Source organism: Parus major, chromosome 6 (genome assembly GCF_001522545.3).
Source record: "Parus major isolate Abel chromosome 6, Parus_major1.1, whole genome shotgun sequence".
Classification (NCBI taxonomy): Eukaryota; Metazoa; Chordata; class Aves; order Passeriformes; family Paridae; genus Parus; species Parus major.
Genome location: NC_031775.1, coordinates 21,387,197 through 21,410,233, shown reverse-complemented (window position 1 = coordinate 21,410,233; position 23,037 = coordinate 21,387,197). Strand labels below are relative to the sequence as shown.

At 52.8% G+C, this 23,037-nt stretch overlaps 1 protein-coding gene across 1 annotated transcript; it reads left to right on the top strand.

The window, feature by feature from the left end:
- Window positions 1–12,460: 12,460 nt before the first annotated feature.
- On the top strand, window positions 12,461–18,276 carry TLX1 (T cell leukemia homeobox 1). The gene is made up of 3 exons (XM_015632553.1): window positions 12,461–12,929; window positions 14,565–14,766; window positions 18,054–18,276. The coding sequence occupies exons 1-3, from the start codon at window positions 12,461–12,463 to the stop codon at window positions 18,274–18,276; spliced, it is 894 nt and encodes a 297-aa protein (XP_015488039.1).
- Window positions 18,277–23,037: the final 4,761 nt, after the last annotated feature.

Sequence of the window (23,037 nt, the reverse complement as noted above, 5' to 3'; positions counted from 1 at the left end):
GTGAGGAGAGCTGGGATTCACTGGCCTGGCAGTGGCCTGGGCCCTTTGCCATCCTGGCAGCAGCACTAGGTCCTTGAAAAGTGAAGTTCCCAGGATCTCAGTGACCAGCAGTGCTGGGTGTGTGGCCAGGGTGGGCAGTGTGTTAAGCAGCTGATTGGGGTGGTGATGGATGAGCAAGGTGTTTGGGGCTCATTAATTTCCTGGCAGGGATCAGCTTGTCGCATCCTGTAATGCAATCAAAGTGGGAACACTTCTCACTCAGGGAACACCAGGAGCACTCAGTGCAGAGGCAGATCACTGCCTTGCAGCATCCTCCAGCTGATAAAAAAATGGCTGTGAGAGTTTAGCCTTGCTAAATGCTGGGTATGGCTCAGCCTTGGCTCTGTAACCCTCAGGAGTATTGCTACTATTTGGCTGATTTCTCCTGACTGCCCAGCAAAGGTGGCTGTGCAGGGGAGGTTAGAGCTTAGTGCTGCCTTGAAACCCCACCATCCCTGGGTTACAGGTGTCCTGGGAAGCCTCTGCCCTCTGGGAGTCTGGATTGGCTGAACCACAGACCACAGCACTGGTGGTGGTCGTTCTTCCTTCCCCTCCTGCCACTGCATCCAGCTTTGGGGCTTGCTGGGATCTCAAGAGCAGGGTCTCAGTTGTTGGCCAGGGGCAATTTCCCTGCTCCAGAGGTACTCTGGTGCAGCCAGGCTTGCAGCAACGTGTGGCAGGTTACAGCCAGCACTCCTGCAGCTGGAGGATGCTGTGGGACAGGGCTGCAGTGGGAGGTCAGGACAGATGAGCTTGTACTCCCTCCCAGCCTGAAACTCCCCAAATCCCCAGCCTTCTCTCCAAGAAGCTCCACTTCCTGTCCTCCAAAGCATTGAGAGAGAGGAAACCGAAAGATTTAAAAAAAGAAAAAGCTCCTGGTGGTGACAAACATGATCAGCATGGCTGTGAGCCAAGGCACCGCTCACCCACCCAGGGGACAAGCTCAGGGGACACACACAGCCCCTCCAGCTGGGCCTAGGGCAGGGGGGAGGTTGTTTTTCCGGCTGCAGCGTTGTTCTGCAAGACATGAATAAACACCCAGCCTGGTGCACCCAGGCAAAGGGCACGCTTTTCTCCCAGTGCCTGGAGTCCTCAAGGAAACCCCTTTTGTCTCTGCTTTTGCCTGACCCTTGGAAAACACCTCCACTCCTTGCAGCCAGCAGTGCCTGCACCAGCACCACGGGTCCCTTGCTGTAGGAGAGGGTGGGAGCCAAGGCTGTCTCCAGCTCCTGTGCAGACATCTGGTCCATGGTCTCCTCTGAGAGGCAAGATCTCTCATCTGCCTCTTCAGAACCTTAACCCAGAACACATCTGAGAAGTACTTTAATTACTTTAGTTTATATATTGAACAACATTCAGTAGTAATGATTTGATAACCATTTAGTTATTCATACAGCTTGTTTGCTGCTATTGATTACTTTGGTTTGATGTTACTTGCAGACAACAGAGAGCTGAGGCCAGGCTCAGCTGCACCACAGTGAGCTGCAGTATCCCAAATAAGGGGAGAGATGCTCAGTGGTGGCTGTTCCCAGGTGGGACAGGACTGGGAAAATGCCACTCTCTGTGCTCATGCAGGCAGACAAGGTTTGGAAGTTACTGGGTTTGTGGCCAGCTGCAGCTGGGGTGCTGTAGCTGGCCTACTGAGCTGTACCTCTCTTCTTCTGGGGAATTTTCTGTCTGAGTCCAACCATTAGCCATCCTGGGGGGTCCAGGACGTGGCTGGGATCCATCAGGCTCTCTTGTCCTGGGCATGCAGCATGCAGCAGAGAGGGTGCTGGCAGCAGGGAGCTGGCTGTTTGTGCTGGGCATGGAGCCTGGAGCTGGCACATTCCCCAGCTCAGCACCGGGCTCTGGCTTTGCCTGATGAAATTCTCACAGGTTCAGGAGCATCTGATGGGCTCAGGACAGGACCTGAGTCACTCCAAGAGGACAATGGCAGCAGGATACTGCAGTGTGCAGGGACAATGCTGTTCTACAGGGCAGCAAAGGCCAGCTCTAGAGACACCACCATACAGGAGCTGCCAGGACAGGTGTGATGTCCTGGGATGTAATTTTCCTGTGCCATTCATGATCTTCAGCCTAGGCGTGTCAGTGCTTGGAAGCACGCGTGCCCCTCGTTCCCTCCCGTGCTGAATCAGGTCTCACCCCTGCGTAGGAAAGAGCTGCTGCCAGCCCAGCCTGCTTTGCTGTGTGGCACTGGTATCACCCAGAGAAGGCAACACGCTTTTCCACGGCACAGGAGCTGGGGAGTGCAGGCTCATGGCCAGAGAGCAGCTTAGCAGCCCATTTTGTGCCTATTATCCAAATCACTGAGAGGGCTGCAGATGAACTAAGTGAGGGACTAAGTAAATAAAGGATTGACCTTCCACCCCAGGGGCCAGAGGGCAGCTACAAACTAGTGCTAATGTGAAATAGAGAGCCAAACTTTGCAGACTCCGGAGGAATTTACCCTGGAAGCATCAAAGAAGGCAAAGGACTCATGTATCACCCTGTCTGCATCAACACGGGGATGATGGCCCTGCCACCCAGAGGACCAAGCTTTGGCCAGTGGCTCTGGGAAGGTACTTTGTGTCAGTTCAAGGGCTGAAGCAGAAAAAGCCTACAGGGAAATCCTCCACTTGGATGCCTGGGGCTGCTCACGCTTTCAGAGTGATGCCCCGTGGGCAGCTCAGCACAAGCGATTTGCTGTGTGCCCCCAGGGTCCTGCAAGCACCGTGGGGCTGCTGGGGGCTGTGCAGGTGGATGGACCTGGGAGCTGGTGGTTTTATGTTAACCTGAGGGTGCTGGGACTGGGGGCCACAGAGAAAGCTTGGACTTTGCAGTACAGAGTTTTCAAAGGACTTCCTAAATAGGGGTCACATCTAAATGTCTCAGGCTGGGCAGCCAGCATCCCCAGTTGCTTTTGACCATATGCAAAGGGACACACAGAGAGTCATGTGAGAGAGGCAGAAGACCACAAGGGATGGATGGGTCAATAGGAGTTAGCAGATGGACGTGGCCACTGGAGAAAAGGAAAAACAAGCAGATAAAGGTGAGAGGTGGAAATCACTAGAGGAGAGCTTTGATTGGGATATTTTGACTGAGTTATTCCAGCTCAGGGAAATTGAACCAAGGGGTGGTTTTTGTTATTGCTTTTCTTGCTCTTTTCTTGTCTCAGGGAGAGGTGAGGCTCTGCCTATTATTAACAGTTTGAGATGCATGGACTGGCACAAAGCACTTCTGATAAACCTACAGGGTCCCCAAATACTCCTAGTCAGGCACTAATTCGTTTGCAAGACCATGGCAATGTGCACAAACCTCTCTAGGCTTGTTGCATTATGAAAGTCTGTGAGAGATTTACACTGTTCGCAGGACCCCTAACTAGTCTGTGTGTTATCTACAGAACAACTGGACCTTCCACTTGCTATTTTAATTGGTGCCTGGAATTGCTCTTCCTCCCTTGCAACTAATGCCATGGTACTGTGCTTGCCTTTCCCTTGGTGCAAAAAAAATTTTAAAAAAAATTAGAAAAAAAAATTTCCCAATCCCCCAAAGCACCAAAGCACCCTGTTAAGAACTTCCACATCTCATTGAGCTGTTATTAATAGGGGGATTGTCTGGTGTCACAGCACAGGCATAAAATACATTATCACATAATCTTATTTAGCAAACACTTGTGTTGCTTCGCCCTTGGTAATTGCATTTGGGAGATGCAATATTTATGAAAGGGGAGAAGGAAATGTCTTGACTCATCTCCTGTGAGCAGTAAAAGTCCTGGGAAAAAGGGGAAAAAATATGCTGGGAGGATGAAGAGGATGTCAAAACTGCCGTTTCTTTTGCAGCAGGTTCAGTGCCTTGTCAAAATTTCAGCTTTGCTGTTGAGCTGCTCCTGGAACGGAGGAGGCTGAGGAATGGATCCGGGTTTTGCACTAGGTTGTGTCGGACCCCAGAGCTCTCCCAGCACCTCTCTGCAAATCCTGCTGTGAGCTCACTCTCTGCCTTGCCTTAGCTCTTGTTTCTGGTTGGACCTGCGAGGCTCCTCAGTGAGGCAGCACTCGGGGCTCAGCTCCGAGGATGCTCCCCTCTTAACGGGAAGATGGATCAGGATTTCTCCTAGGACTGAAATCCCCACAACCAGCCCTGCATTTCTGTGTCAGACTTCACAGTCGGAGAGCAGGAGCTGAGGAGAGGAGTTTTGCCCGGGGTACAGCATCTCGACCCCGAGAGCTCAGATCTGTGTGGGCACATCTCTGAAGCCTCAGCTCCTGCCACTTGCAGATTTGGGGAAAATTTGCAGCAGAGGACGAGCTGCTGGAAGTTGTCCCTGTTTTGCAGGGAAGGCTTTAGGGAAAGGAGCAAGCTGTCTCGGAAGATGATGTAATGCCTCGGATAACTCCATTCCATAGGAGCGCTGAAATACTCGTCCCCAGAAATCACAGCTCATTTCCCCACCTACAAAAACCCACGTCCCTTCTTACCCCCGGTGTCTGTGGGTGACCTTGACCGGCCAGCGAGGCACTGTGGGCTCTCCTGGGGTCCCGGAAGCTCCGGAAAGTAGTGGAGGGAGCAGTAACACAAAACAGAGAATTTTCGCAAGCCCCGATCCTATCGGCACTGGCAATTCAAAGCCATTGGTGATGTGCACGGAACTGGGAAACTGGTGTCACCTTCCCGATTTATGTTTACACACCGTGTTTAATGTTTGTCTTCTGTCATGCCCTCTCCAAGCTGATTTTCGGCATTCCACCTGGGCAGTCAGAAACATCCGCAAAACCTTTGGGATGGAGCCAGCCCTGGCTTCTCCCCGTGGTCACTTGCTGAATCGAGAGGCTGTAGCACTGGGCATTACAACGAATTACAGGTGGAAAATACACTTAATACTAAAGTGAAAACTGGAAATAATAGATTAAATTTGCAAGTGTGGAGATTACTCTTTGCGTCAATGTCCAATCGTGTTTAAATACAGATAATCCTTTGCAATCCCCATCCCCGGGCATCGGACCCCGGGCGGAGCTCGCTGGGTGTTTTACCCGCAGGGAGCAGGTGGTGCCACGCGGGGAGACTTAGGGTTTGGAAACCCCCATGATTTCCTATTTCTAAACCACTTCCCCGATTTTATGCCATGGATAATACCTGTACTGTAAACGACAAGTGCTGCGGCAAGTTTTTAAGTGCCCTGAGAGAATTTGTATGTATTCTTAAAAGTCAACAATGAGTTTAAATGCAAAAATTATCTAAATGGTGAGCAGGGTGGTCCTTTGCTAGGAAACTTACCCCTGCCAACTGTAAATTCCAAAAATTACCTTTCAAAATGTCATAAAATAAATGGTATAAAAACTTCACAAATGTTAACTTCGATTACATACAGTATGTACATGTCAAGAAAAAATCCTTAGGTCAAAAATTACTATAATTCATAATCTGAGGTACTGGAGTTTGTCAGTACTTTTCTTAGGTACAAAAATATTTTCTATTTATTTACAGATCAGATATTTCAGCCCATATACGAATCATTTATAAAAAGGCAAGTGTAAATAAGGAAAAGCGCCTGAACCCATCGGAGTCTCCTGAATTCGGGGACCGAAGGGACTCGCGGGCAGGGCAAGGACTTGTCCCCGCAGCCACCCACCTGTGCGGCAGCTGCCTGGGGGGAACGGGACAGCCCCCCCTGCCCGGCCCTCCTCTCCAAAGGCCAATGCAAACAACAGCAAATTAGATTTAAGTTTACCTATTGGTTCTGCCATAATTTCTATTTGCTTTTTGCGTACTAATTGACCTCGAGGAGGGGAAAAGAGGGATGAAATAAACAAACAAACGCGAGGATTTACCGAGGAAGGTTTTGAGGTTTTTAGAGCTAAGCCAGTAACAATGTTTGCAATAATTAAGACCATTATTATCGGATCTTCTCATTCATTAGTGAAAGCTACTCTGTTAGCGGAGCCGGCAGGGCGGGCCGCTTCCCGCCTGCCCGGCGTTGGGAGCTGCCTGCGCCCCTGCCCCCGAGGGCGGCTTTTAAGGTGGGGGGGCCGGGGAGGGGAGAGACACAAATCTGTTGGCAAAACAGGACTTTGTCTGATGGGGAAAAGGCCTAAGGCTCGGGGCGGCTGGGAGACAAAGAGGCCGCCGCTTCCCGGCGAGCGAGCAAACACGGCAGCTGCCGGCAGCCGGGGCCGGCGGCGGTGAGCAGCCCCCGTGGGTGAGGGGCAAGCGCAGGATCGGGCCATATCACGATTGCCATCCTCTATGTCGCCAAGGGCCGGCTGTCGCCGGGGTCAGAATTTCTCGGAGCGGGGGAGACCCAGGGGGTGGCGGTGAAGGGACGCGGGTGACCAGCCCACGTCTGCTCCCCTCGCTGTCACGGAGAGTATAATTAAACCGTGAGTTAATAACGGGGCAGAGCCCCCGGTGTCCCCCACTGCCGTCGATGCCCTCGGGGGTGGCGACCAGACGCCGTTCATTACAGAGGGGCTGGTGCGGGGCGGGTGGCCAAGGGGACGGGGCTAATGGGATTACACGCATTTCTGCACGGTGGAGAGAGGGGCTGGTGCCGCAGGACCAATAATTTATTGGCAGATGCTCCTCCGGCAACCGGCGACATTGAATATTCATGGGGCGCCGCCGGGCACGGCGGGCCCCATCGGCCACCACCCCATTTCCTCCCCTCCCGCTGGTACCCCCGTCTGGGGAGGATCCGTAAGGACGAGAGACCCCCGGCCTGTTGCATGGAGCTGGTCAGTCCCAGGGCAAAGAGAGGTGGGAGGCAGAGGGAAGCTGCAGCTCCTTCGGGACTCCGCGGCACCCTCACTGCTTGCGCCTACGGGTGCGATAAGACGTGACCCTGCGCTTCCCTCTGTTGAACCCGTTTTCTCCAAGAAACCAGGGGCTACAGGAAGGTGAAGGGGCAGTTTGCGAACTGCTCTAAATACTTATTTTTGGTAGATAACTACTGCCCCGGGAGATGTCGTTGACAGAGCGCGGAGCCGGCCCCGACGCTCCTTCCCCGCCGTATTAACTCGTAGCCCCTCGGTCGTTTGTAACCATAAAGTGGAGAAATATCGTTGCGGGCGAAGTTCGTGCGATGCTGCGGCTCCCGCTGCGCCGGGCACTTTATACTCATTAAGTGCAGCGGCGCTAAGTCATTACTGTAATAAGGAGTTATGCTGAATGCACGGGACCACGTTTCCAAAGCCATAAATTACAACTGTCAGTGCGTATTCCAGGGATCAACAGAGCTGGGAGTAATTATTTACAGCGTGCTTTATAGAGCAATTAAAAATTCCCCAAATGGTGTTAATTGCTTTTAACGTTCAGGAAGCGCAGGCCGCCCTTCCAGCGGACCCTGAGCCGGGGAAAAGCCGCCGCCCGTGCGGGCTCGGACTCGGTGGGAGCTGCGGAAAACGAGATTTCCCGTCGGGAAGCCCACGGCCCAGAGGGAGCCCGGCTGCTTGGTGCGGGGGTCCTCCCGCTTCGCTATCGGCGTCTGTCGCGACATTTGCGGCATAACTTAGTGCGGGCGGCAATGCTGAGGGATAGACCCCCGACGGCAGCGGAGACCGCGGCTCCCGGTCCAGGGAGGGGCGAGGGACGCCTGACGGGGCAGTCTTGGCCCCGTAACTCTCTCGTCAGCCCCGGTGCACTGCCCCAACCCGCACCGGCGCCTTCGCCGTAATGGATTTCACAGGGGCCGCGACGGGAGAGAAAGAGCTGTGGGAAGTGATGGACGCGCGGAAAGATGGATAATACCCGAGCTGGGGGAGGCCCCGGCGGAACGAAACGAGGGAGGGAAGGAGTCGGGGCGCACCCTTCTGCTGAGGGGTGTCTGTCGCCACGCACCTGCCCGCGGCAGAGTCGCTCAATCTCCTTTCAGCAATATAGAGGGCTTTATAGGTTCCGGAAAACACTACACGAAGTGCAGTTTTCGGACCGAGCCCGACGGGCTTTGCTGGGATCTTGCCAAGGTCCCAGACACACCACTTTTGTCCCCGGTCCCCTCAGGAGGGCTTGTATTTCGCAGCGGTGTCCCGGCCAGCAGCTGCGAGGCAGAGAGGCAGCTTGTGATGCCAAACTCCCGGGAGCCCCGAGCTGCAAAGGAGCTCAGGGGCCAAGAGGACCCCGGGAAGCCAGCAAGGCAGAAGAAAAGGGGAGTGGAGGGTGGAGGTCAGGCCCTGGCTGGGCTGCTCCTCTCTGCTAGCAGGAGGCAGATGCACACGATCAATGAGAGAACCTGAGAAAGGATCCCTGGGCACTTCGTGGGGAGGGAGAGCCTTGTGCATCAGTAAGAGCCCTCATCTAAATTGTCATTTCCTGGCATGGATATACCGGGCCCTCAACCCTCATTTGGGGCAGAATTAAAACACCATTTTGGAAATGAACTTGTCCCAGCAGCTGTTTGGGGCAGGTGAAGGGGAACAAAAGTTTCAAGGCTTGCAGGAATATGTATAGTGGTTGTGGATATTTGAAAGAGGTGAGATGCTCTGGAGAAGTGGAGACCAAGGACACTGGGCTTCCTTGATGTATGGATTTTGCAGCAACTTTGTGCAAGTGTCAACTCTTGGAGTGGAGGCTTTTGTCTGCCTCCAAGGAGGTCTGACCCACCTTATTGGTGTTTCCCATAAAATAGGATTTCTCTGTACAGAAAAGTTAAGAACTAAAGCATCAGTTTGGGCAAACATTTGGTAATGTCTGTCTCCCTCGACTCTGCCTAGAGTGTGATATCTGGATTATTTTTTGCAGGGCCTGGCATTTAGAATCCTAGCAAAGAGTGACAAATCCAGCCCTCAACAAATGGAAGCATACTGACTGAGGATCCAGGCAGAGACAGCTGGGCTGGGGTGCCTCTGGCCCCCAGCCCAGGGATCCATTTGTAGGATCATTGAATGCACCTCAAAGTGGGTGCTGGTCCTTGTAGACTTTCCTGTTGGGATGCAAACCTGAAAGCACCAAAACTGACCCTGACATGTCTTAGCATGTGAGCTTGCAGCACTGCCTCTTTAGCCTCAGAGTTAGGGAGGCAAAAAACATATATTAATTGACATTTCCAGAGCTTTGTGCTCTACAGTAGTCCTCAAGGCACAGCCCTGGAGAGCCTAAGGGGAAAGTGAGGCCAGGAGCAATTTGAACTGGAATATCTGAACTGGGTGTTGTCCTGGAGCTTCAATGTGCAGTGCCTAAACTTCCAATGCCAGCAGATGTGTGGCTTTCTTAAGGATGCAAGTGAAGTCTGGCTTATGCAGAGAATAAATCTTGGGGTTGTGCATCATCCCCCAGACTCATTAATAATTCCCATTGATTTCCAGAAATTTTCAATCCCTGTCAGGACCTAGCTTTGCCTGCTCTTCTCCTATGTCCTCACTGGGTGCTGGACAGAAGGAATTCTGACTCACCTGTAATCTGTCTCCTGGCAAGTTTTATTGCCCCAAAGCCTCTACCTTGGGTTCAGCAGCTGGGGGCTGTGACCCTCACTAACCAGACTGGATCACTGGTGTTGACCTTGTGATTTCTCGAGGCCAGTCCCTCTGGGGCCTCTGGCATCTGCTCAGCCTGGGGGATCCCTGGCACAAGGGAGGCCAAGGCTTTTCCTGGCATCAAATGGGGCCTTTGGGATGTGCAAGCAGCATCAGGCAGCTGTGTTATTTACTGGAGGGGGGACATCTCCGGAGTCTCAGGATTTGGCAACAGATCTGAGTCCTTCTGGATGTCACAGCTTACTGGCAGGGGACTGTGCAGGACTGGCATGCCATGCTTTATTGCTTCCCTGTGGAGACAACCTGACACACTCAGGGCAGGTGAGCAGGCTCTGCCCCACATCTCCTGTGTGACAAGGGGCAGGCTAAGAAGCCCAGGCATATCCTGAAGAAGGGGAAAGGCAGCTGCAGTCCTGTGGGACAAGAAGGCCCCCTGCCCGAGGGCAGCCTCCCAGCCCCGACTGGCCCCAGCCCTCACTCCCTCCCTCCTCTCCCAGCTCCTCCTAACCACAAGGACTTTGGTTGATGGAGCTGGCGCCAGCGAGTTCCCTGAAGAGTTCAGAAGTCAAGAACTGAGGCAGGTACTGGGAGGGGGGGAAACCCGACCCCAGCGGGCAGGCAGGGCTGGGTGGTGGTGGGGGCAAGCTGGCTGGGCAGCAGCCGGGCATGGGGCCGAGGGGCGGCTGTGGGCTGCTGCTGCCGCCCGCTGTCTCCACAGCCTTCCCGTGTGGGGCTGTGGTGGTGGGTGTGGTGATAGTGACGGGTCTTGGGGAACCACAGCAGGGTTGTGGCTTGGATGAGGGTGACAGGAACCCACAAGCACTGCTGGGTCAGTGTGAGTGTCTGGGGGTGTCTGAGCGCACGGGAGCTGGGTGTGTTACTGCCGTTGTGGGAGTGACTGTGGGTGTGAATACACAGTTGTGAAGGTGTGAACGAGAACGTGTGTGTGTGCAGGGGATTGTGACAGTCTGTGAGTGTGTGGGGATGTTTGAATGAGCGCACAAATGTAGGTGTGTGTGCAAGACAATGTGTGGGGCTGTCAGCATGGGTGCCTGTGAGCCCATGAGGGTCTTTGTGAGCTTGTGTACAACATATGGAGCGTGAGGATGAGGATGGGATGATAAAGCTGGTGTTGAGTGGTGTACCTGAGTGCACAGACGTGACTTTCCATCCCAGCACCATTTGTGTTATGTGGGGGATACCCCAGAGCAAGGTGTTCTGCGGGGTCCCCCACGGTCCCCTTTGGACACAAATCCACGGGCACGCTGAAGATGTGAAGGGCAGCCTTTGCCCCAGGTAGGGAGGAGGGAGCCTGGAGGGCCGGTCCCAGCCCGTAGTGGGAGAGATGAGACAGGCAGAGCACAAACGACCGGGCCAAACCCTGACGTCTCTGCCGGGAGCTCTGGGTCGCACTGGGCAGCGCCGGTCGGCAGCCGTGGGAGGCCGGATTCAAGGAGACGGCAGTGCCCGGTGCCATCGGCGGCTCTGCCTCCGGCCTGGCTGTGCGGAGCAGGCACCGACAGGCCAGGACCATTACAAGTTTTACAGAAATCGCAGTAGTGGCTTTCATTTTCATGTTGTTTTAAAGTTTTAAAATCATTTTGTAGTTTTAATTTTTTATTTTGTAGTTTTAAACAAAAACACTCATCTCCCCTCGGGCAGGAGGGGACGGCGGCAGCAGACGGCGGGGCCAGCAGCGGCGGTGCCCGGTCGGCGGTGTCCGCTGCCCCGTGGGGTGCAGCTGGGGCCTGCCATCGCCCCGGGGGAGTGAGCCCCGCCCCGGTTCTCCCGAGGGAGGTGTGCTTCAGGAGCCCCTCGCCTCCTTCCATCACACTCCTACCACGGGTCCGGGCACTTGTGGGGTGCCCTTCTCAACGTCCCGGTGTCTCTGCTGTGGGGTGGGAGAGCCGCTTCCCCCTGGCTTTTTGAAGGGTGCTGACTTTGGAAATTGAGAACACTCTTCCGAGACAAAGGGGCACGGCGGGGCTGGGAGCCCACCAGAAGGGGATCCTCCGGCTTCAGCCCTCGCTCGGGGTCAGCAGCAGCCCTTGGGAATCGCAGCCTAGGCTTGATTCTCCGGCGGGACCTGGCAGCCAAGATCCCCTTTCCCAGCAGCCCGCTGCCACGAACTCCGAGACCAAACGTCCCCGCTCTGCAGCCCGCTTTCAGACACTATTTCACCCCCCGGTGCCCTGCGCTCACCCAGCGCTCACTTTATAACGCCGAGACGGGCGGTGATTTTTTTTTCGCGGTGGGGTGGGGGTGCGAGAGGGGGCTGGGGAAGAAGAAACTCCTCTTGTGTGCTCTTCTCTGCTGTCATTCACTGGGCTGCTCTCAGCATCCAACCAATGGAGAGTGAGGGCCTGCAGCAGTAGGCCCTGGGTAGGGTGATTGATGGGCAAGCGGGGCGGCGGGCGATCGCACTCACAATCCGCCGAGCTCCGCAGGGTTCCCGGCTCCCCACCGCCCTCCGCGGCGAGGGGTCCCCGGGGCACCCTTGTGTGTGTGCGTGTGTCCTTGCCTAGGTCTGTGTGTCCTGGGTGAGAGGCTCCTGACGCGTCTTGATACCTGGGGGTGCTGGGTCTCATCGGAGCGGGAGCGGTGTGCGTGGTTGGGGTGTCGCGTCTCCGCTCCCGGGAGCTGCTGGGTGTGTTTGGCGCTGCTGTGGCTCCAGTGGCTGTGTCCTGTGCCGCGCCGGGCACCGCTGTCGCGTCCCGGGCTGCGGGGGTGTTTCACTCTTGTACCTGGGCTGCGCATGGCTGTGCTGGTGTGTCTTCGTGCTGAGCGTGTGGCTGCCGTGTCCCGGCCTTGCGTGGCTCTGCTGGCGTTTCTCGGGGTGCTCTGCCGTCGTGCTATGGGACTGAGCGCGTAGCCGGCGCGCCCCGGCTGTGCTCGGCCCCGTTGCCGGTTTCGGGGCGGTGCGGGGCTGTGCTGCCCTGCCCGGGGCGCGGGTCCGGCCCCGCTGCCCGAGCGGCGGCATGGAGCACCTCGGGGCTCACCACCTGCACCAAGGGCAAGCCGAGCCCATCAGCTTCGGCATCGACCAGATCCTCAACACGTCGGAGCCGGGCAGCTGCATGGTGTCGCACCCGCGGCTGCAGGACTCGGCGGACTACGGGCTGGGCTGCATCGTGGGCAGCGCCTATAACACGGTCACGGGTGGCTACGGGGCGAGCGGCGGCGCGGCCGGAGCCTACACCGGCACCTCCTGCAGCATGGGCGGCCTACCCGGCTCCTACAACGTGAACATGGCGGTGAGCATGAACGGCAACACCTTGAGCTCGGCCGGCGGGGTGATCCGCGTCCCGGCCCATCGTCCCGTGGCCGGCGGCGTCCACCAGCCCCTCTCCGCCGCCGTGCCGGCAGTGAACGGCATGAACAGCCTCACAGGGCTCACCTTCCCCTGGATGGAGAGCAACAGGCGGTACACAAAAGACAGGTTCACAGGTAAGTTGCCTCACCGGGACCCCCCTTCTCTCTCTGCTCCTGCTGCCCCGCTTCCTCCCCCGCCGCCCGGCCTCTGCGCGGCAGCCGGTGCCCACAGGGGCACGCAGGATCCAGCCGGAGATCTCTCCGGTCAGATGGAGAAAGCAGCCGGGATGGTCCTGGGAAGTTGGTTCGGGAGGAGGCCAGAAGCAAGACGGGGTGGGAAATGAGGCATATTCAGTCCTCCCCTAAATGAGTTGTGTTTCCTTTTGTTTGTTTTGATATTTTGGTTGTTTTGATTGTTTGTATATGTGGAGGATTTTTTTATTGTTGTTTTCATTCCTTTTAAGTTATTTATAACTAGTTTGCTGTAGGTTTTTACATAATATTTTTCCCCGCGATACGGGTCGGCAAAGGCGGGCAAGGAGGAAAAGGGATGGTAAACTCCGTACACGACCTCCTTCCAGCCTCCGGCACGGCTGCCCAATCCCTGCCGCCCGAGCCAACACCCGGGGAAACTTTCTTTCAAAACCGAGAGTTATTTGGGAAGCACGGCCCGGCCGGCGGGAAGGCAAACAGGCGGCCCCGGCCCTGGCCTGCCCGGGAAGGCCGTCCCGTTGCCGTTCTTAACCGGGCTGTCTTTCCCCGGCTGCGGGTTTGGGCTCAGCCTTTTTCCCCACCAAAAGGGACTTTTTGCAGACCCGAGCAGAGCAGGGGCCGGGCTAGAGCCGCTTCCCGGCTTCGCCACCGTTTCCAGGTGTAGCCGGGCTCGTCTTTCGGCACTAACAAAGCAAAAACTCGAACAACGAAAAGAAATAAATAAAAAAGACGCAAACAAGCAAACAAAAGGAACGAAATTACAGCGGGGAAAAAATCAGCGCCTCTTCCCGAGGGCGGAAACCGAGGCCCGATATTTGAAAGTTCCCGTTTAATTTCGGACCGATGGTGCTGGGTTCGGGCATGGCCGAGGGTGGACGACCGGGGCTGTTCCCCTGGCAAGCACCTGACTGGATTTCACTCAATTTGTTCCTGGCTTAGACACAATGTGACTTTTCACTAATTATTTTTTTGTGGGGCTGGAAAAAAACCAAAACCAAAACCCAAACAAAACCATATATATTTAAAACAAAACAAAAGAACCCCAAACAAACAGAACAACAAATCGCAATTTCGGTTTCCAGTCCGGGACTTTACTTCCCGTGTAGGAGGCACTGGGGCCGGGGCCGATGGGGTTACCGCCGCGCCTAAACGAAATTATCCCGATCCCACTTGGCACGGAGCGCGGAGCTCCGGCCCGGCACCAGGACCGGCTGCCACTGCTGACGCCCCCCTTCCCCGGCAGGCACTTTGCCTGACAAGGGGTCACCTTCCCCTCTGCCAGAATGGAGCGGTGCCCGGCGGGTGCCCGCAGCGCCCAGGAGAGGCCGCCGGGCCTTCCCGGTCCGCGGGGCCGCCGCCGAGTTTTGGCAGCTCGTGCGTGGGTGTCGGCGGGGAAGCCGCGGCCTCGGAGCGGTGGGGGGATGGTCCCCAGTCCAGCGGCCGCGAGCCGGAGCCCCTCTGCTGATGTGTCGCTGCTTGCTTCTTTGCCTCTCATCCCCCCTCCTCCCGTGTCCCCCCCAGTGGCCCTCTCACCCTTCACTGTAACACGCCGTATAGGTCACCCCTACCAGAACCGCACGCCCCCCAAGAAGAAGAAGCCGCGCACCTCCTTCACCCGCCTGCAAATTTGCGAGCTGGAGAAGCGCTTCCATCGGCAGAAATACCTGGCCTCGGCCGAGCGCGCTGCCCTGGCCAAGGCCCTCAAGATGACGGACGCCCAGGTGAAGACCTGGTTCCAGAACCGGCGCACCAAGTGGAGGTGAGGGACCGGGGATCGCGGGGACTGGGGTGGGGACAGAACTGGCCGCCAGCAGCTCTGCCAGGAGCATTGATGGCAGCGAAGAGGTGTGCAAGCCCCGTGTGTGTGTGTGAACATGACCGTGTGCGTGGCCAGCTCTGTGTGCTTGTGTGTGTGCACACCTGCGGGTACGTGTGCAAGCAGGGCACGCGTGTGGAACTGCACGGTGAGTGTGAAGTGTGCCCGCAGGCAGAGTGTGTGTGTGTGTGTGTGTGTGTGTGTTTGTGTTTGTGCGAGCGCAAAACACAGCCCCGCGAGTGGGCTGTGGTGCGGGCCATGTGCGTGCATTCCATGGTGTGTGCACACCGGACCTGCGTGCAGAAACGTGTGCGGGTATAATCCACGGGGGTGGATGTGTGTGTCCACACGCGTGTGCGGTCAGTGTCAGCAGAGGGTGCGGAGGCTCCAGCAGTTCGCAGAGTGTGTGGGAGCCCTCGGCCGGCGCTGTCGGAGTACCGGGCTCTGCACAACGCGGAGATTTTTGTCCCCGCGGGGTTCGCGGCGCCTCCTTGCCCAAAAGGGTTTCTTTTTGTTCTGCTGCCGGGCGTGTCGGTGAAGACGGAGAGGAAGAGAAGGCTGGGCTCTCACGGAGCCTCCAGGGCTCCATCGCAGTGACCCTGCCCCTCCTAAGCTGCGCCGAGGGAAGCGCCCCAGCCCTGAGAACATCCTCTACCTTGGGCTGGGGACGGGCCTCCCGCGGGAGAGCTCCCTCACAGAGCAAAGAAGATGGGTACCGAGCTGCTGGGTGCCGAGCACTGGGGGTTGGAGGGCGAGCAGGCAGACAGGCAGCTTCAAAATGGGAGGAAAGGGCTTCCCCAGAGTCATCCCAAGGTTTAATAGGACAGAGATTGCCTGAATGTACTGAAGTTGGGTAAGAAATGGGAGTCAAGGAACTTGAAACCAAGGGGGTGTGTGAATCCTTCAACCCCAGTGAGTTCTTCCCTAGAGAATTCATGGTAGTGCAATTCTCCAACTGTTAGGAAGTCTCTAGCTGGAGTGATCTCTGTTGGCCAGAAACAGAATCCTGGGGGAGGAACAGTCCTGCTGTGGCCTGCAAAACGGGGTCAGCTGTGTCTTCTAACCAGGTTTCCTAAGGAAGTGAAGCAAATCCATCTGTCAATACTCTTTGCGTCTGTTGGCTAAATTCAGCCTCTTTTGGCAGAGGTGCAGAGGATACAAACCTATTCACGTGTTTTACAAAAAATAGCTGGGTAAAGAGAAACAAAATCCTGCTTCTGCCTAAGGGAAAGGCTGCAGCCAGACCTCAGCTGTAATATTAGACATGGGAGAATCTCTGGCCTGAGCCAGAGGGACACAGGCTTTTAAGTTCTGCTTGTATGCGTCTGTGCCTGCTGGGTGCTGCGATGGACATGTGCATGCCCCTGGCTGGCAGCACACCCATCTTGCTGCCTCAAGCCCCTGCACTGGGCAGTGGACTCTGAGTGGTTTCTGGAGCACTGGGAGCTGGAAGGAGCTGCTGCAGACTTGCCCTGAATAAGGCAGTGGGAAGTCTCCAAGAAAAGAGAGTTGTTATGAGCCTTCTGAGCAATTTAACAGCTTGAACACAGATTGGGGGGAAGAGTCTTGCCCCTGCCCCTTGCCTGGTTGTCTCCACTGGAGTGAGGTGGCTGTGTGATTCCCTCCTCAGATTTGGTTTCTTGTTTTAGACACAGCTCTTTCCAGGCAGGTGTGAAACCATGACTAGACCAGCTGCTTGCAGCAGGGAGATACTTGAGAGCAAAGTTCTCGCAGCCATGGTGCTCCTGATCACCCTGGACTTGGGGCTCCCTCCCTCCTCCTGGAGCATCTCCTCATTGTGCAGGGAGTCATTAAATATTCATTGAGGCAGGGACTGAGCTACTCCCCAGGCTGGTGCATCTCTGAGCCTGCTCTTCCCGGGATGTCTTATGTGAGATGTTGACACAGTGATTAGAGCAGGGACTGAGCCCTGAACTACCTGCTCCCAGGAGGGAACACTGGCTGCACGTCCGGAGGCTTGGGTGCCCAGAGGCCCATTGCTAGCCTCCAAGCCTCACCCTGCTTCCACACTGGGAGCCAGGGACCCTCTGTCCTGTGCTCCGAGTTGTCACTGTGGAGATCAGAGCTGCCACTTCCAATTCCCATGGCCAAAGAGGATGAGACATCTCACATCCCCCTGAGCTGCTAAATTAAAAAGCTGCCATTTCCTGTGTCAGTGGTCCACTGAAGCTGCTGAGAGGATGTCAGATGAGCCTGGGGGTCTGAGGGAGGGAGAGGATGCTTTGGGAATCACGCTGGGACCAGCACTGGGAGGTGCTCCTAGGTTTTCCCAGCAGCATCAATACAAGTGCCAGATGAAGTAGAGGTGAGCGCAAGCTGCAGACTTTAGACTGACCTGCTATCCAAGCAAGCAGGAGTGGCGTTTCCATTGTGGATATAAGAGGATTCAGGCTATGCCATTATCTGCTCCCAGGCTGCCCAGAGCGAGGGCCCAACCAACACTGGAAAGAACCCCTTCTGATTCACTAGCACCCTCTCCTTGGGGATCACCTCTGCTGGTGTCATACCAGTCAGATGTATGTCCAAACCATTCTGAAAAACACTGTCATTCACCCTTTCCAGATAGTATAATCTGTACTTTGATTTTTCTTACTGCTAAAAAATGTGTTTCTAGTGTTTAGCTGAAATTTTGCTGCCTGCCATAGGAATGTTTTTGCCTTCATCCAAGCTCTCAACAGCTGATCACTGCAGTGTGGCAGACAAGATGGCAAACGTGGATGCTGGAAGGGGATGTCGAGGGTGACACTGCCTATCTCTCAGCTGTGTGACACTGCCAGTCACTGTCTCACCCCATCCTGCTCCATGCCTCTTCCTTCAGGCTTTGCGTGCTTGGCTCTTGCTGTCAGACTAGAGCATGTTTTCAGGGGATCTCAGCTTTTGCAATGCTGTTGTGTGACACTTTGGGTGTTTTGTCTCTGCTTGTTTCTTTTTTTTCCTGTGGGCAGAGAGTAATCCAGAGCTGTGGGCTGCTCCCAGCTGTCTTTGATCAGAGCAGTTTTTACCGAGGCCAGTAAGACAGACAGACCCAGTTCCCAGATGACGGGATTTACTGGCCATTTGTGTAGGGGATGTGGGACCACGCCATGGCAAGGCACCCTCTTTTCCTACCCCTGCCCTCCCACATTATGAGCACCCAGCACAACTCAATCTCTCTGGATGTACCCTTCCTTTGCTTCCCCCAGCCCCCCTAATGGCTCCCTCTCTCCTAGGAGGCAGACAGCGGAGGAGCGGGAGGCTGAGCGGCAGCAAGCAAACCGCATCCTCATGCAACTGCAGCAGGAAGCCTTCCAAAAAACCATCAACCAGCCCATCCAAGCCGACCCCATCTGTGTCCACAACTCCTCTCTCTTTGCCCTCCAGAATCTCCAGCCTTGGTCTGATGACTCCACCAAGATCACCAGTGTCACAACTGTCGCCTCTGCTTGTGAATAAGTCTGGCACCCACTGGTGGCACCTACACCTTCTACTGGCAGGGCTGTCCCCAGGGGGACACGAGGCATCCTTGGTGGGACATGTAGCAACTTTGTTTCTCCCCGAGGAGGGCTGGAACCCCCAGATCCTCTGGCCACCTGCATCCTATGTATCCAGCTGGGGAAACCCTCCACAAGGAACAATAAGAAGGAAAGCCACCCCAAAAACTCTCCCCAGCCATGGAGTTGCTGGAGCAGCAATGCTGTCTCACCTCCCCCCAACCCCTTTGTTCTCTTGAAAGTCTCCAGTGTCGACCCTGAACTTGCTGACGCGCTGCCAGACAAAAACCCAGCTCTGACAGACACAGCCGCCGGTGTTCATCCAGCTGGGGGAGAGGAAAACTTCCTTAGGATTCTACTGGCGGCAGTGCAAAGTCTGGTACACCCTTATATATCCGTATATAAATATATATGCATATATATATAAATACACCTATATATATATATACATATATATATATATATGTTTTGAACTGATGGCTTGGAAAAAAAGGAGGAGGCTCCCTGGGAAGCACGTCTCTGCTGTGAGCCTTCTTGGGCTGTCTGCACCGGAGATGTTCGGGGATGCAACAAATGGAGGAAACAGCAGCAATTTCTGCTTGTGCCAGATGGGAACCCTTCAGATCTCACCTCGCTGTCTCTCCTCCCCTTTTTCATTAATTTTTTCTTGTGAAGGGGGAACAAGAGAAGGATCTGACAGACTCCTGAGGACGGTAAATATGATATCTCAATTGTATGAAGGGCCCAAACAGTCCCTGGCTGCCACGGACTCTGTGCCCATCAGCGAGTATTTTAATAACAAGAAGACCTGGGTGGCAGTTTGTGGGGGTAATGCAGTTTCTTTCCATGGAATATTTCCATATAATTTGCAAAATGTTGTCCAATGTTTTATTTTATCAGTTTCCCATTAGAAGGCAGTTCCTGACAGCAAAAAATCGATTTCACTCTCAGCTGTTTAAGTTAGTTGTTCTTTTAATTGTACTGAGAGAATGAGACACAATTAAACAAAGCACTTCTAGCAAATGCCAGGAATATATAGATATATATATATAAACAGTATATATTTTCCAGTTACTTATAATCTAAAACAGCACTGCCAATTAAAGCAGTTAGTACAAACAGCCAGAAAACCTATTTTCAGTGAGATTTTTAAAGGTATTTGTTTGTTTGCTTTTTCTTGTTGTTCTTTTTTTTTTTTTAATTTTTAAGTTATGCACTTACAAGGTGTTTTATGTGTATTCATTTTATAAAGTGCTTGTGTAATTTATGTGGAAATGAAAAAGAAAATAAAAAAATCTCCAGGGTACTGAATAAATCATTTAAAGCCTTGCTGTTCCCTGTCTATTAGTTCCCCAAGAGGAGACAGCATATCACAACTATTGCTGAAGCCTGTGCTGGTTTTTTTTTTTAAATGAAAATAGAGTTAATATTTCCATTTTACTTTGCTCAGGTCCACTTGGCTTTGGAAGCTCCAGATGTAATATGCTTAAATAATTATTTAATCCCTGTTCCTAGAAACATTTTCAGGCTCAACCCAGCAGTGCATTTAGCATTTGCTTAAATTGAAGCCTTTCTGAGGGTCTTGCTGGGGGTGGAAGGGACTATGCAGGGGCTTAGCCTTAAATTCATGTGGAATAATTTATTGAATAAGACCTTGGAATGAGGTCTCACCTGGGCTGAGGCAGATCTACAGATATTCGTGTCTGAAACTGAATATGGAAAGGGGAATTTGAATATAAAGAAAAGTACAAGAGTACATTTTAGTCTAGCAGGGGATTATTCGGGGGACACTGTTTTCCATTTGTACTCAGCCTTGCTTCAGGACATTGTCCCCAGCTTGGCAAGCCTTTCTCAGAGGAAAATCAAACCAGTGGGAAAACTCGTATCAGCTTCCTTGGGGGAGACTCCCAGCCCTATGGCTGGCGTTTCCTTCCAGCACTGGGAATTACTGAGTAAAGGATGTTGGAGGATATGACTGAAAAGGGCAGGCAGCCACGAGCACTGGGGGTCCAGGCTGCCTGTGGGACATGTGCAACAAAAGAGCCCAAGCCTTTGAGACCTGCTGGGTGCCAGTGCTCCGGGAGGCTGGGTCCTCTGGGTGCAGTGCTGTTGGGGAGCTTGTTAAGGGAGCATATGAATAGCCTGCTTCATCCAAAATCTGCTATCATAGGACTGGGCTGAGAATTTATGGTGCTGTGCAATTTTCCCATTCTGCAGTCCAATGTGTACAAGAACACAGAGAAACATCTGCAGCAATGGAGAGAAAAGAAGCCAGAAAAAGGAAAAGAAGGATAAAACACAGGGAAACGTGAAACTGGGAGAACATGCATTCTCAGAAATATCTTTAAAAGATGTTGATTACTGCCAGAAAACTACTAAAAAAAATAATTTGTATTTTTTTCCAACATAAATTTCAGGGAAGTTTTTTGTTTGAATTCTGTACCATAATACAGTCAGATTTTTCGATTCAGATTAAGCTTCTTATTTAACACGCATCAAACTTTGTCTACAAATTTAAACTCCTTCAGGACACACTGCTGTGTACAAAATAGTTTACAGTTTGTTGCAGTGTATTTTTGTTTTCAGGGTTGCTGCACAGGAAAAAACCAGATATAATAATAATAATAGTTTATTTCTATTTTATTATCACACATCGATATTGTAAAATTTAATGCTAAGATGGCCATTTTATAATATACACTTTATTCAGTTCATAATCCAAAATACTCCCCAGTGAGCATATGATAATGCACATTCAAGGGAATATGTTTAGATGGAATATTTAACTGCACCTTGTTTTCAAAACTGGTGGAACTCCCCCTTTTCCCATCAATCTTTCCTGTAAAGAAATAAAAATGAAAGAAAAAAAGACCAAAAAAGTGAAAAAGGAATCTCAGTATGGAATAAGAACATATGTTACATTAAACCAGAAAAACAGTTGCCTGGTCTTTCTTGTCCCTGGAAAAATTGCTTCTGGAGGAGTTTTCTCTTAAAATACTTCTCTTGGATTCATTTTAAAAATTGGTTTAGTGGCAGAAGGTGTTTTTGATATCTGCATATGTGCTTCCAGTTATTAATATGATGATTTGTACCTAGACAATAAAAGTTGTCTGAAATATGATGGAATTAAATCAATAAGTAATGACATGAAACAATGACACGTAATGTTATGTTTTGTAGACTGACATCACCTCAGCTGTATCCTGGGGCCATCCATATCACATTGAAGGCTGATTTAATTTTTTGTATTATACTTATTTGGGAGCAGGAATAAAATTGCATTAAGATGCCTTGAAAGTCATTTCCCCCTTCCTTCGCTCTCAAAATAAAACAAATCCCAAATATGAAATGGGAGTCAGGGAGAACTGTTTTACTACTGTTTGCCTGTATCTAGGAAATACAGAGCAAGGTAGAGCGACTTTGGTCTGGAGGGAAAAGCCTGTGAGATGCCTGAAGCTGAGGACTCAGGGGACCACAGTGTCTTTGTGCTCATCTCTCTCACCCACAACCACTGCTAGGGACAGAGAACTATCGTTCATTTGGGTTGGATGTGCTGAGCTTTTGAAGGCAAGGTCTGGAGCAGGGGAAAACACTGTCTTTGCATGAGCAGCTGGAGTATTAAACATCTGTGTGGAGCTGGAGGAGACGAAGCCCGATGGAATGGGCTGTGGTTGTCTGGGTTTGGTCCTAGCTCTGCAAGATACGAGGGCAGGAGGGAATTGGAGGTCTGGGCCCCATTTAGCCAATTAGTTGAGCACATGAGTCATCCAAACAAGGATCAGTTGATTTTTCTCTGCTGAGGGATGGCCCAGGAAAAGGCTGAAGGGTCTTTGCTGGAGCCTTCAACCTTGAGCAGAGCCTGCAGTTGTGCTTGGCATGGACCAGCCCATTTGATCCCTACAGTACATGCACCCCCCACTTTCTACATGAGTCCCACATGCAGTTTTCCTTGGGCTGCATTACCCTGTCTATGGGGAATTTGTTACATATTTTAAGTTATTTCTGCTGCAGCAGCAGCAGCAGTGAGAGTCACCTGTATGTGGCATTTGCTGGAGAAAGACTGAGGTGAATGAACGTGTCCTCTAATGTGGTTTGTATAATTGATAATGAAAGGAGGCACTGACCCCACAAACACCCATATGCAAGATCATTTTCATTATCACACTGAGACTGATGATTGGTGTTTTTCAGTGTGCTCCTGATTAACCAAAACACTAAGAAAGAAGCCTAAAGCCGGGGCTGCTGCCTCAGCACGGCAGCAGCAGGAGCCCATCCCCGCGGAGGCGGCCCCTCCTCGCCGCCAAGGCCAGCTCGCAGACACTCGGAGCTGGACGGGGTAAAATCCCAAACCAATTTACTGACAAAACTGAAAACGGCTTTGCTGAAAACTGTTTGGGTTACAGTAAAAAGCCATTCCTCTCTGGGGTTCTGGGACAGCTGGAACTTTTTGAATTAACCTTTATTTTTCCTTGCCAGAAGCAGACTGGCTGAGTGACACTGATTTCTTTGTGCAGCGGTCAGCTTTGATGGCCACTTGTTTAAAAACGTTTGTGAAATAACATTTGGAATTATTAAATTAACCTGGCTGAAAAATTTCTAAATGAGAGGGTCTTAAATTTGAGGAAAAAAGGTAGTTTTTTTTAACAAATATTAAGGGAAGGGAAAAAAAAAACAAAAACCACACAAAGCCATAGATTATTAGAACAAACTTTTGTTGGAGTCA

Excerpts from the sequence above, each read along its gene's own strand:
- TLX1 (XM_015632553.1), top strand. The coding sequence starts at position 12,461 with ATGGAGCACCTCGGGGCTCACCACCTGCACCAAGGGCAAGCCGAGCCC. Across the intron at positions 12,930-14,564 it reads CACAAAAGACAGGTTCACAG|GTCACCCCTACCAGAACCGC; the intron begins GTAAGTTGCCTC and ends CACGCCGTATAG. Across the intron at positions 14,767-18,053 it reads AACCGGCGCACCAAGTGGAG|GAGGCAGACAGCGGAGGAGC; the intron begins GTGAGGGACCGG and ends CCTCTCTCCTAG.